This window comes from Sus scrofa, chromosome 9, assembly GCF_000003025.6.
Source record: "Sus scrofa isolate TJ Tabasco breed Duroc chromosome 9, Sscrofa11.1, whole genome shotgun sequence".
NCBI classification, from domain to species: domain Eukaryota; kingdom Metazoa; phylum Chordata; class Mammalia; order Artiodactyla; family Suidae; genus Sus; species Sus scrofa.
Genome location: NC_010451.4, coordinates 13,449,526 through 13,463,722, shown reverse-complemented (window position 1 = coordinate 13,463,722; position 14,197 = coordinate 13,449,526). Strand labels below are relative to the sequence as shown.

At 51.0% G+C, this 14,197-nt stretch overlaps 1 protein-coding gene across 1 annotated transcript in view; it reads left to right on the top strand.

Moving 5' to 3' along the window:
• TENM4 (teneurin transmembrane protein 4) overlaps positions 1-14,197 on the top strand; it is a 786,343-nt gene that overhangs the window by 363,235 nt on the left and 408,911 nt on the right. The window contains 1 exon segment of the mRNA XM_005667171.2: positions 12,097-12,390. Coding sequence (XP_005667228.2) covers positions 12,097-12,390 — 294 coding nt within the window.

Below are 14,197 nucleotides of genomic sequence, written 5' to 3'. Positions count from 1 at the left end.
TTTATTCAGATTTCCCCATTTTTGCTTGTACTTATCTGCACGTATGTGAGTGTTTACTCCTGCAGTATTTTATCATCTGCATCCAGTGAACGTTTCCGTTACTGCCCTGACATAGCTTCACCTACCTTCCTCCCACCGCTACCCCATCCCTAACCCCTGGCAACTGCGAATCTGTTCTCCGTCGCTAAAATGTTGTCATTTCAAAATGTGATGTAAATGGAATCATATAGTATGTAACCTTTGTAGTTGGCTTTTTCACTCGGCAGACGTCTCTAGAGATTAATTGGCATCTTTACTTCGTTCCTTTTTCTGATCGAGTCGTCTTCCCTCCATGCACCTGTTGAAGGACATCTGGACTGTTGCCAGTTTCTAGCTGTTATGGGTAAGGCTTCGACGAAGTCTCTGCACAGGTTCTTGCGCGAGCATTAGTTTTCATTTCTAAGGGATAAATGTCCGGGAGTGCTTGCGCTAGACTGTACAGCAATTGCATGTTTAGTTTCAAAAGAAACTGCCAAACTGTTTTCCAATGGGGCTGTACTATTTGATATTCCTACAGAAATGTATGGGGGACCTCTCTGCATCCTTGCCGGCACTCAGAGCTATCACTCTTTCTCGGTTTTTGCTATTCCGATGGGCGTGTGGTGATACTGGGGTTTCCATTTGCATTTCCCTGCTGACCGGTGATGTGGAGTATCTTCTCATGTGCGTATTTACCATCTGTATGTCCTCTGCACTGAAGTGTCTGTTTGTATTTTTTGGCCATTTTCTAATTGGGTTGTTTGGGATTTTGTTGTTGTTGTTCATTTTAGGTTTTGTTTGTTTTACTGATGAGTTTTGAGAGTTCTTTATGTGAGCTAGATGCTAGGCTTTTGCTGGATGTGTGGTTTGCAAATATTATCTCCCACTCTGTAGCTTGTCTTTCACAGAGCACGAGGCTGAATTTTGGCAAGGTCCAATTTAATCTTTTTTGAAGGGGATGGAGCTTTTGATGTAAAGCCTGTGGGAGCTTTTTGGGTGTGGTTTTGGGTTTTTCTTGGCCACACCCTTGGCATTCGGAAGTTCCCGGGCCAGGGATCAAACTTGCGCCACAGCAGCAACCAGAGCCACAGCAGTGATAACACCAGATCCTTAACCTGCTGCAGCACAGGAGAACTCCCAAAGCTTGTACTTTTAACCATTGTGCTTGGGGAGCGTGGGGGAGAAAAACCATCATCTGGAGAGGGAAGATGAGGCTTGTTTGTGAGGTTTTCAGGCAGAGTTAGGGTCGGGGCGGGGTGGGGGGGCAGGGAAGGCACTTAAAGGAAGCAAATTTCAGCACACTATCAGAATGAACTAAGGCCAAGCGTAGAGGATGAAGTGTGTCAGGAGTACATTGTGCCATCAGAGAGCAGGCGAAGGCCGCTGGTGTCCACGGGCGTGCAAAGGAATGCACGCGTCAGGTGGGGCGGAGGCCACTCCCTCCCTTATGCCCCCTTCCAACCCTAAGAATCTAGGACAGTGCTGTTCGGATTACGCCCACCTGATCTGACACATCTGACAAATATAACCCCCAGAGACCGTCCAGGTTGCAGCACTTAGGAAGGCTTTGTTGGCCATGTGGACTGCCTCCAGTTTGGGGCAGGTTGAGCTAGACCCAACAGGAGGTGGCCAGCGAGGCCACAGGGCCTGCAGTGGTCCCATCTCAGGGTAGAATGCACCAGGCCAGGGCATAAAGGGCCCAGTCTCAGGGGCAGGTTCTCTCCCTTGCTCCCTGTCCCTCAGCCTGGGGGCCAGCGGGATGCCCCACCCCCACCCCAGCTTCCTCTTCCTCACTCCACTGCCAAGGAGCATCCCTTTCTTTACCGCACTTGGGAGACTTAATTACCGCAGGCTAAGTCCTTTGAGGCCTTGGATGAAAGGGATAGGAGCTGAGCAAGCTTGATGAGGCGTGTAGAACTCTGGGCACAATTAGCTCCATGAGAGACCGGCCCTGCCTTTATCTGTCTCCAGTTCTCTGGGACTCACAGCGGCTCATTATTGAAATAAAAGTCGCCTGACCACCCACCTACTGGAAAGAGGGCCCGATATCCATTAAGTCTGCCTTTAATTATTAGAACTGGCAGCAGCTTCGGGCAGGTGGGGTTCTCCCTCCCTCGTGGGCCTTTCCCTCCACCTTTTGGAGCCTTGAGTTCGAGGAGATGTGAGTGAAAGTCTGCCAGAGCCGCTCTTGTCGCCTTTGTCCACCTGGACATCCTTTGCTAACAAGCTTTGTTGTTGGAGAAACCCGAGGCTGTGGAAGGAAACCCAGAAGGGAGGGCGCCTGGCTGCAGCCGTGAGCAAGTCCCAGCCCTGAGTCTCAGCTCCCTCCACTCTGTGAACACGGGGCCCTGGGCAGCTCTCAGAAGGCACAGCAGTTGCCTCTTCAGGCATCTGGGAGTTAGGACTGAACCCTGGGATGGAGCGAGTGTTAAAACCCAGAGTCTCACCATGTCCAGAAGCCTTAAACTAGTGCATGTTTCTCTGGGGCTGGGCTCTCCCCCTCCAGCTGCCCCCTGTCACCCCTTGGGGAGTGGAGGCCTAACGCAGGAGCCCCAGGGTGTTGCAGGTTCAGCCTTGGACAGGCCAGGGGATGTGTGATTCATCAGCCCACTCACTCTCCCCCATCCCAATTATCTCATGATGTGGTCCCGGAACAAACCCACAGAAAGTCAGAAATCTGGCTGGAGACCTCGAGCACTCCTTACAGAGAGCAGACCCTCCAGCAATCTGGGTTTCAGGCTTGACCCTTGAGTGGGTTTTCTAGGGCGAAGGAAAGCGGGCCCTCTCGGTGGGGGCTGCACTGCAGAAGAGACCATTTCTCAAGGCGCTGTTCATGGGAAAACTGAGTCCCGGCTCACCCTAAGGCCCCCGCTGGTGGGGCTTTGGAGGAAGCCATGCAGTGTTGAGCCGACTCATGGGGTTTGAGCCGCCCTGTGGGAATACGGCATCTGGTGCAGGACAGAGGGCGTGTGGGAGCCATGCAGACTGCACCCCAGAGAGAAGCATGCGGGCACACCTGAGCACGCTCCTGTCCCTGTCCCCTGGTTAACTCCTGCTCAGCGTGCCCCCCCCTGCCCCGCCCTTCAGGACCCCCAAGCTGGTGTCCCCCTCTGCCCTCCAAGTGTCCATGTCAGCTGCTCTTCTGTGGTCACTGTGCTGGATCACGTGTAGATGTGTCTGCCCCTCCAGCTGTCTGTGTCTGGTTAAGCCACTTGCCCCCCAGTCTCTGCCAGGCTCTTATAAAGCCTCGTTAGAAGGGACACAGGGAGTGAGATTGGGTGCACGTGGGGAAGGGTCACTGGGAAGGTGAGGAGAGGTGTTCAGCCTGATGAGAAGCCTCCAGGACCCACAGACTGGTGCCATCTTCAGGCTGGGCGGCTGGGGGTGGGCAGACTGTCACACTCACTTCCCGAGACCCCCAAGGAGTAGAGCTGAGGCTTTGGAAGGAAGCTAAAGGGAGGCGGGGCTGGTGCCACATCAGGAAGCATAGCCTCTCAGCCAGAGCTGTCCCTGGAGGTAGCGAAGTCCCCAGCCTTGGCAGTGGTGTGACTGCGCGGTGGGGATGGGACTGAGGGGGTTCAAACAGCCGAGGGGACCTGAACCAGCTGACTTTTGATGGTGCCTCAGTCTTAATAAAGGCCATGCTTTCTGACTCTAAGATGCCATCACTGGTGAAGAGGAATTAGTGGCTGGCAAACTGCTTTGGGAGGGGAGGCTGCAGATGGAGAATCCAGACACCACAGCCCCCGTCATACCCTCTGCTGGCTGAGGGCCGACTGTGCCCCCTGTCTTGTGCGGGCTCAGCCCTGGGAGGGGTCGGCCGCCCCGAAGGGGGCTCTCCCAGCAGGGATCCCACGTGGCTTCTGTGGGCAGTGGCACCATCTGTCACCTGCCTGCCAGCCGCTGATTAGGGATGTCCCCACAGCCAGTCTGGGCACAGGGCCACACTCCTCCATGTTCCTAAGAAAGCCCTGGCCCTCGTCCACAGCGCTGGCCTTCTGAGCAGGGACACCTGGAGAGGAAGCTGTAAAAGCCCAGGTCAGGGGCTCAGTTCCTCAGAAGAGATAATGATACTGCTAGAAACACGCAGGGAAAGAATAAATAGAACACTGAAGCAAATTTGAGTAAAGTGTGACCTGTATGAGAAGCAGATTAGGTTCTGATTTAAAGCTTGAGCCTGAGGGTCACGCAGACCCAGGTTTGAATCCTGGCTGTGCTCCTTCCTTACTGGGCCCCTCTGAGCAAGACACTTGACCTCTCTGAATCCCAGTTTCTTTCATTTGTCATGTAAGAATGGTTCAGGGGCATGGTAAGGTTTAAATGACACAGTGGGTGGAAAGACCTTGCCTTCAGCCTCAGTTTATTATAATCACTGTCTCACTATTTTATTTTATTTTGTTTTGTTTTATTTTATCTTTTAGGGCTACACCTGCAGCACATGGAAATTCCCAGGCTAGGGGTTGAATTGGAACTACAGCTGCTGGCCTACACCACAGCTCACAGCAATGCCAGATCCTTAACCCACTGAGCAAGGCCAGGGATCAAACCCAGATCCTCATGGATACTAGTCAGGTTCGCTACCATTGAGCCATAATGGGAACTCCTCGTCTCACTATTTTAAAAGGCAAGGGATTGCTTAAGGTGATGGGTCAGAGAAAAATGCTCTGGGGTCTACCAGAGGGAGCAGAGAGCAACCCACTTCCCGTCCTGGCATTTTATGTGAATCTGTGCATCCCTTTGCTACTCTGAACCTCAGTTTCCAAATCTGTAAAGTGGGGATAACAGTACCTACTTCTTTGGTTTGTTCACAGCCCAGCACAGACCCTGGCACAGACTAGGTCCGTCTCTCCCCAGCATTCAACTTCATATCACACTGTAGTTTAAAACAAAGGACTTGTAAGAGCGAACGTCGAAGGCCTAAGGAAACTAAAAATTTATGATGACTGTATATACACATGCACACACAGACACTGCCCAGGACTCACATTTTGAAGAAAACATTTTAGCTCTGAAATATTTATGGGCCCTTTTTGACACACAAAGAACTAAAAATATCACCATGTGCTTATGTTAAGGAAAACTTCTAAAACTTTAGTAGGAATTCAGTCAGTGTCCTGGCTCGAATCTAGCCGTTTCTGAGGTGGCGAGGAAACCCAGGGTGGTAAGAACCCCCATTTCCCTGAGGCTTTGGCAGGGGCAGAGGGTCCTCGGCAGGGCTGTTCATCTGACCACATCTGCCCGTACATGCTCCAGGCCCTGCCCCTCGTAGAGACCACCGGAGCCCACGTCGGCTTCTTGAGTTTCCCCCAAACACGAAAAGCTTTGTTTCCGCCTTCTCCTCTTCTCTCCCTGCATTCTGCATCCTTGCCTTTCTTCCAGGCCAGCTCCTGGCCCCGGAAAACTAGCTAGAGGACACGCTCCCCTGGGATCGCCAGGCTCAGGCTTTCTGCCACCTGCACTGTCACATTTTACTGTCCACTTAGGTGATAATCACTCATGGAAATGCCTTTTTATTTATTTTTTCTACCTGGCCACTCAGTCCTCACCTCTCAAGCCTGATGTTAACTTCCCTCCCCTTCTGAAGCCTGGACTCTGTCTGCTCCCAGCCCCCCTCACCCCTCCCACTTTCATGGTCTTTTTCAAGCTCTAGGTTGGCAGCCCGTCCATAATTCTGTTTCAGTGGAATAGAATAAGATAGACAATATCAGATTCTACCCTTGAGGAAAGGTTGGGCGTGGTTTTTGAAATTTCTGTTTTAGTTAGAAATGTGTAGATTTATGTGTATACTGATTGCAAAAGAAATATATCTTTGTTGTAGGTTAGAGAAAATGGGAAAGTCACAGATTTCGACTTCTCCTTTTACTGCAAAACTGTCTGGCTGGGCTCACTCTTACTTGACATTCTTTGGTCATGGCTTAGATGTCACTTTCTCTGGACAGTGGCCCCTGAATCATTTCTCCACCTGTGGCCCACCTGACCTAGCTTAGGGGCCACTCAGGTGCCGTCCCCCTCTCTCCCTGTCTGATTTGCCCACTTTCTAGATTATCCAAGGAGTAGGAGCCCGTTGTCTGTCCACTGAAGCCTCACACAAGGCTGGAAACAGTGCGGCAGGAACCCAGTAGGGGGGAAGAGGGAGGGGAGGGCAAAGGAGCCTTATGTGTTACCTCCGTGCATCTTCCACTGCACCCTGGAGACAAGAGGTCCTTAGCGGAGCTCCTCTGTGGGACAACGGGATTGGCAGCATCTTGGGGCCCTGGGACGTGAGTTCGATCCCAGGCCCAGCACAGTGGGTTTAGGATTTGGCATTGCCACAGCTGCAGCTTAGGTCGAGACTGCGGCTCTGATCTGATCCCTGGCCCAGGAGCTGCATATGCCGCTGGGCGGCCGACAAAAAAAAAAAAAAAAAGGAGGGAAGAGGTTTTCAGCAATCACTTACCAAATGAATTAACCTCTGGTACAGGCTGTGCAATACCTTTCTTTAGGTTTAAACATTTTCTTCTGATTCACATCTAGACCCTGACATGGGAAGCCATGTGATTTAGAGCAAATCGCTTAATCTCTTTGAGCTTGTTATCTCATTTGTGAAATCGCAGTAAATAAGAGAAAACACAAAATAAGAGGATAATAGCTAACCTGTGTAGTTGTTGTAGGGATTAGAAACATGTACAGAGTACCCAGCAGGAGTGGGTGTTTGATTAGCAGCCGTTTGACTGTCACCACCATGTCACCGGCCTTCTCCACAGTCCCTCACCTAGTCAGACCTTCCAGCCCCATCTGCATCCAGCTCCATGTCAAAGAAAAAAAAAAACAAGTGAATTTTGGGATCACTGGGTTCGGGTCCCAGTGCTGTCACTTACTGGCGGTGTGAGCCTGATCGGCCGGTTGGCTCTCCAAGCAGCTCTCTCAAGCCAGGGGCGACGAGGGTTCTCGTGGGTCCGTGTGGAGGGCACCAGCAACCACACTCGATACAGACATGTCTTCCCTTTTCTTGTCCGGAGCCCACTCTCCTCCCCTGTAGACGGACCAAAGATGACCCCCAGGTCAGCACAAGGAGAGATGACACAACCGCAGTTCGTGCTTTTCCATCTTCACTGATGGCCCGCGGCTGACACCCCCAGAGACAGCAATCCACTCCTACAGGGGCTCCTGTCCTGCTCATCTCCTGGCCCAGGGCCCAGCCCCAGACTGTTCTGGAAATGAACTCCTCTGCAAAGACACCTTTGTGGTGCTTGGGTCTTACCTGGGGTAGCGTATCCGCAGCCAGCAGAGGGTGTGTCTGGGAGAAGCGAGTCAGGGGGCCAGGTGTTCTGCAGGCAGCGAGAGGAAGCAGAGGGAGAGTCAGGCAGCATCAGGCCAATGGACTTTCAGGGCAGCGGGGACCCCGGAGGGCAGCAGCCTAAGGAGAGACTGACTTGTGCCAGCGTGGACGTGTCTGGGAGTTTCTGTCCCCCAGCCCATGGGTGGGAGTCGCAGGTCCGAGCAGGCACCCTTCCCCAGCGTGGCTCCTGCCGGTCCTGGGAATCAGCGTTGCTGTGCGGCAGACCCTAGCTCCCAGAACAGCTTTTTTTCCACTGTCCCTTCTTTCATTCCAGCCTCTTCTTTTTCTCTCGATGAAATGCCAATTTGAGTATGAACCATGACCGATTTCCCATCTGTTCAAAAAAAGTAAATATTTACCGAATTACTATATTAAGACTAAAATGGAAAAAGTGAAAAGGAAATGAGAACGAGGCAAATGTTCTCCCTGCCTCTGCTTCTGTAATAGGGAAGCCATGAGTCTGGGGACTGTGTTCTCAATAATTTGTAATTACGGAGCCTTTGCTTTGAAGCCAGTGTCTCTGGTCAACAGGCACAAACTGATAGGAAACATAGTTATCTACCAATTTACCAGCTTAGAATGTGTCTCAGACTTATTAACATATGTTTCTGAAGGGATTTCTCCAGGTAGAATGGACGACTAGCTAGAGGCTTCTAAAGTACGCTTTTAAAAATAAAATGCGGGGGAGTTTCTCCTCTGACACGGAGGGTTAAGAATCTGGTATTGTCTCTGCTGAGGCAAGACTCGATCCCTGGCCCGGCATAGTGGATTAAGGATCTGGTGTCACTGCATCTATGGCATAGGTTGCATCTATGGCTTGGATTTGATCCCTGGCCCAGGAACTTCCAAATGCAGGGGATGCAGCCGAAAAAAAAAAAAAAAAAAAAAAAAAAAGTGGATTTTTCTAATGATAATAATGGCTAACATATAGTGAGCATCCATGATGTATCAGGGATCATATGTACCAGGGACATGAACTAACTTTTCATCCTCAGAATAACCTAAGAGGTTGGTAGTATTTTACAGATGAGGAACGTGAAGCACAGAGAGGCTAAATAAATTGCCCAAGGACACACAGCTGCTAAGGAGTGGACACACACTTCAAGCTCAGGCTGCCTTTGAAATGTAAAAAGAACACATCCGAGCAATGCCTTTAATTCAGTCTTAGTTCCTAATACACAGGGCCTCAATTTAACCACTCATATCTTACATTACTTAAGATCGCTGAGAAGGGATGAAGGAGCTGCCACGTAGTTTTTTCATTTCTTCACTCAGCTGACATTCCATGAGCACTGGGGATGCCAGGCCTGCCCTCAAGGTACTGCAGTCAAGGGAGACGCAACTGTGAAAAAAGACCATCTGGCTAGCTGGGTGTAGTGTGATGGAACGGCATGTGCAAAGGTGTGCAGGCCACAGGCCTGATGTCCAGGAAAGGGGCTCAGTGACAGGGAAGTGAGGATGGACCAGATAGAAAAGAGCTTTCCATTTTGACCAAAAAACCTGGAATTTATCCTGAAAGCTGAAAGCTCCACAGGACTGCTCTAGAGGGGAAAAGACAGGGCAGTGGCGTGATCCGGGCTGGGGAAGGTCATCTGGCAAAGTCTATAAGGCAATACCATCTAGAGGTTATGGCCATGTGCTGAGTTCAGTGACCTGGGTCAAAACTGTGGCACCATCACTCAAGAGACATGTAACCTTGGGCAGGACACCTGACCTCACAGTTACTCCCCTCCCCCCACCTTTTTTTTTTTGCTTTTCAGGGCCACACCTGCAGCATATAGATTATAGATGTTCCCAGGCTAGGGGTCAAATTGGAGCTGTGGATGCCAGATGCTGGGCTATGCCACAGCCACACCAGATCCAAGCCGAATCTGCAACCTACACCACAGCTCACAGTAATGCCAGATCCTTAACCCACTGAGCAAGGCCAGGGATCAAATCCAAGTCCTCATGGATACTAGTCGGGCTCATAACCCACTGAGATACAACAGAAATTCCCTGGGCTGTTACTGTTAATACCATTATTATTAGGAATGATTAGTGACCAATTAAAACTAATTGAGCACTTATTATTATTATTGCTTCATTATCCTCACTTAAAGGAGGGGTGTCAGGTGAAGGGCCAGGGGGCACAGAGACAAGGTGTGAGTCCCCATAAATCCTCATTCACATTAGTGGATTAGAGCAGTGCTTTGGATGAAAAGCCAGCATTGGGTCATGCTATCAACCTAAGGAGTTATAATTAGTCTTTAAAAAAAAAAAAATGAAAGAGAATGAAATAGAGAAGACCAGACGCATTGCTCATCATGCAGTAACTTTTGTTTCCCTGTCATACATAAAAACACACTGACATACATGAGATGTTTTTCAAACTATGGGTTTCACACACAAAGATTTTACAGACCATGGAATAGAAGTTAGTATCGAATAGAAGTATCACCTGTCTTCCTGTGGTCCCGCCCCTCTGCTTCTCAGGGGACCCATGTTTGTCAGCCAGTGCCAGGAAGCCTGTCATCACGAGGGCAAAGCTCAGGACCTTGGGTTGGGGCCCCAGTAAGAGGGTTCAGTTTCTGGGTATCCTAGGTCACATCCCTCATCCCAGCACTAATTTCCAGGGGTATTTTTTGAGAATTGGGCTCCCCTCAAATGTCACTTATCCATTTTATCTGGCTCTAATTAGAGCCCTAAGGTGCTGCAGTCTGCCTAGCAATGCTGACTTTTTTTTTTTTTTTTTTTCCCACTGTACAGCAAGGGGGTCAGGTTATCCTTACATGTATACATTGCAATTACAGTTTTTTCCCCCACCCTTTCTTCTGTTGCAACATGAGTATCTAGACATAGTTCTCAATGCTATTCAGCAGGATCTCCTTGTAAATCTATTCTAGGTTGTGTCTGATGAGCCCAAGCTCCCGATCCCTCCCACTCCCTCCCCCTCCCATCAGGCAACCACAAGTCTCATCTCCAAGTCCATGATTTTCTTTTCTGAGGAGATGTTCATTTGTGCTGGATATTAGATTCCAGTTATAAGTGATATCATATGGTATTTGTCTTTGTCTTTCTGGAGCAATGCTGACTTTGCCACTAGCTCACCATATGGCTTTGGGCAGGAGGTGGTAAGGCTCTGGTTAGTGTTGTCCCCTGTAAAAAATATGGGTGAATATAGTTGTCTTTGAATACTTCATGGTTATTTTGCGGTACCGATATAGTCACAATTATTTGCACCCTTGAAGATCACAGAGAACCGTGTAGAGAGAAGTCTGCAGCAGACCCTCGGGATCCATGGTAAACCCCAAAGGCATTAAGTGGTAACCTCAGACACTTCCTTGCTGAAAAGGTGATGCAGTTTTCTGGGTTAGGACATACGCCCCTTTTAAGTGGGTCTAGAGAGCTCTTTAACAAGACAGGCAGAGCCACCGGAGCCTTATTACAACCTTCCCTGGGGAGGGACTGGGAGGTCTGGGGAGGGAAGAGAGCATCCTCAGTCCATGAGGATACTGAGATCCCCAGTGTCTATGGTCAAAGGCAAAACCTGGAAACCGCTAGCCCTCCGAACCCAACTGACCCATCAGTGTCTCATCAGACTTTTGTGCAGGATATTCTGCTTTCCTCCTGTGCTGACCCCTGGATCTTATAGGGGGGCTACATTTGCTACCCCAAAGCCAAAAGAAGACATTTGGAAAGAGAGGATACCACAAAAGCTTTTAAAAAAAATGTGTCTGTTTAGGGCAAAAGGGTCAAGATAGGGAAAAGAGGAGAAAGAGAGATTAGGAGCTTCCCACCAACCAGACACCTGGGGAAAGCCCAGACATAAGCAGCAGGCACGGTGGCTTCCCCAGGAGCATCCATCTCATCAGCAATGAGATGGATGCCTCTGGAAGTGAAGTTCTCTCATAGGCCTGGTGGTCAGGCCAGCCTACAGGGAAGGATGCTTTTGTGTGGTGGGAGGTGTGGAGCTCCAGGGGGCATTCTAGCATAGGAAAAACTCAGGCTTAAAGCCAAATAGACCTGGGTTCAGATCCTAGCTTGAAGGTGGTTTGGAATGGCAGTTGTCTCATCCGTCCGGTGGGGATCGGTTGGCCAGCTAATGAAACAAATATAAATACGTATTAGAGGCACCAGGCTTCACTTTGGGTGCAGTAGATCAGGAGTGAGGAAAACAGGTAAGGCTCCTGCTCTCAGGGTGCCTACGTATTAGTGCAAGAAAACAGGACGATGAGCAGGTAATTATTTAATTGGATTGATAGTTTATACCTTGGCTCATTTCCAAAAAAAAGGTTGGTGACAGTACTAACATCTCCGAACATGAGACAATTTAATGAGATATGCAAAGTGCTTTATACCCAGCGGCTGAATATAGGTGTTCATTTCACAAATTCTTAAGGAGCCCCTGTTCTGTGTGAGGCCTGGTCTTCGCTGGGGGCCTGATGGGAACAAACACGTGATTCCCATCTAATGGGATCAGGAAAACCTGTGCCCGGTGGCTTTTGTGGTCAGTTTCTCTGATACCGATTCCCGGAGGAGAAGCTGGGGACATCTTGGCGGTAGATAGGTCGGGGAGCAGGAAGAGAAAGGACTCATCATCACAGGCTTTGGGTGCGAGTCCCCCGTGCTACCTCCGCGATGGAGCTGCGCCCTCAACCTCCGCAGCCCGAGGCCCCTCCTCTAGGCGCTGCAGGGTGTATCGAGGTCCCAGACCCCGAGATCGCTTTTGCCTGCTGGGGCCAGAACTGATGCCCTTTCTTTGGTTTCTCGGGCTCCAGACCACTCGGCCCTGAGTGCGGCGAGGACCCTGTTCGTGGATGTGGAGGAGCGCGGGCCGGAGGCCATGGACGTGAAGGAGAGGAAGCCGTACCGCTCGCTGACCCGGCGCCGCGACGCCGAGCGCCGCTACACCAGCTCGTCCGCTGACAGCGAGGAGGGCAAGGCCCCGCAGAAGTCCTACAGCTCCAGCGAGACCCTCAAGGCCTACGACCAGGACGCCCGCCTGGCCTACGGGGGCAGCAGCCGCGTCAAGGACCTGGTGCCGCAGGAGGCCGAGGAGTTCTGCCGCCCGGGTGAGGGCGGGCCGGGGGCGGGGCCGGGGGCGGGGCGTGCGCACAGGTGTGCCCCGGGGCGGGGCGTGCGCGCACGTGTGCGGAACGCCCGCGGGGTGGAGGACGCCAGCTCTCCTCGGTTTGGGCACCGAGATCTATCTAGTCAGAGCCTCTCTGCGGGTTAGTTCTTAGTCCATTCATTTTCATGCTCACCCATCTTGTGGGTATCTGGAGGCTGTTAAGAGCTGGAATCCGGGTCACACCGCCTGGGCTTGAGTTCTGAGCCACCACAGGCTCTCCCTCTGAGCCTCAGTCCTCATCTGTTGAATGGCCGTGAATACTGCACTGAATTGCCCGTGAGGACTAACGAGGTGACATGTTTAAGGGGTAAGTGTGATGACACCAAGTGCTGAGTAAGTCTTAGTTTTGTGTGTTTTGTTATTCGTGCTTATATTTATTCATTCAACAAACACACCTTGGCGGCAGCTTTGTGTCAAGCGCTGTTCTGATCTTGAGAGGAAGACGCTGGTGAGCTAATTAGGTCTAAAAATTTAGTAACATGGGGATAGTCTGGTGCCTGACGCCCTGTCCTTCACTTCTTACACACAGTGGTCACCAGAGCCTAGCCATCCTACTCCGGAATACCTCTCAAATCCATCCCTCTTCTCTGTCCCCTCTGCCATTGTCCCAGTTCAGACGGTTGTCTTCTCGCTGGGAGGGTTGACCTCAGCCCCTCTTCACCCAGTGCTGCCCCCTTTGGGCCATGCTCTGCACTGCAACCAAAGTGAACCTGGGAATGACTCCGTACTGCCCTTAATGTGAGCTCCTAAACCTGCCGTGAGAGGGCTTTCCTAAACCGTTTCATCTTCCTGTTATCCCCTGCCTCTCCACGCCCCACCGCCCACGCTCCAGCCCCGCTGGGCAGCTCATTATTCCCACACCTGCTGTGATCTGTGTTCCCTACCCCCTTAGTGATTCCTGTTTTTCTCCCTCTAGAGCCTTGAGCCCTCCTCAATGCCAGGTGGGCCAGCACAAGTCCCTGAGTCTACCCTGCCCAGTTCCCTTCCACAGACCCAGCTGGCCAGGTGCTGTGTTATTTACATACATTTTGTCTTTGGTATTTAATCCTTACAAGGATCCCTGATTCATTTGCCCAAGATCACAGAGGCAAGAGGAGCCGCCCCCACCACACAGACACACACACCTGAGGCCTACCTGGCCTCTCCCCCAGGCCTGGATCCACACAAAAGCTGACTTGTTAGGAAGGCTGCCGCTCCTGTTTTAAAAACAAGAGAGAGGTCTTCAGCTTTTTCCCAGTTCGTGGCTGATAGCTCACACTCTGGCATCGGTCGGATCTGGATTTGAATTCTGGCTCAGGGTCTTCACCTGGGCAATGGAAGAAAGATGGTGCCTCCTGATTGTGGGGGTGGGGGAGGGTTGAGGAAGACTGTGAATAGAGCGCTTAACACTTGCACCGCGGAGATGCTTCAGACATGCTGCCTGCTACTGTCATGTCTGGGTCTCAGCGACAGAGAGGGACGCATGGAGTCAGAGCTTTCCTCCAGCTCTCTTGCCCGTGCTTGATAGATCCTGGTGACCCCTGGGTGTCACCCTAGCACATGAGGCTCCAGAAGAAGCCCCTCTTACCTTCATAAATAACAAACAAGAAGCATACTCAGCTCATAGACAGGCATAGACATTTTACAAAGTGCTTTCCCGCCCATTACCTCCTGGAGGCTCAAAAATCCTGTGAGGATAGCAGGTCATAGATTATCACCCCCATTTTAAAGACTAAAACTACAACATTTTAAGGCCCAGGCGATGTAAC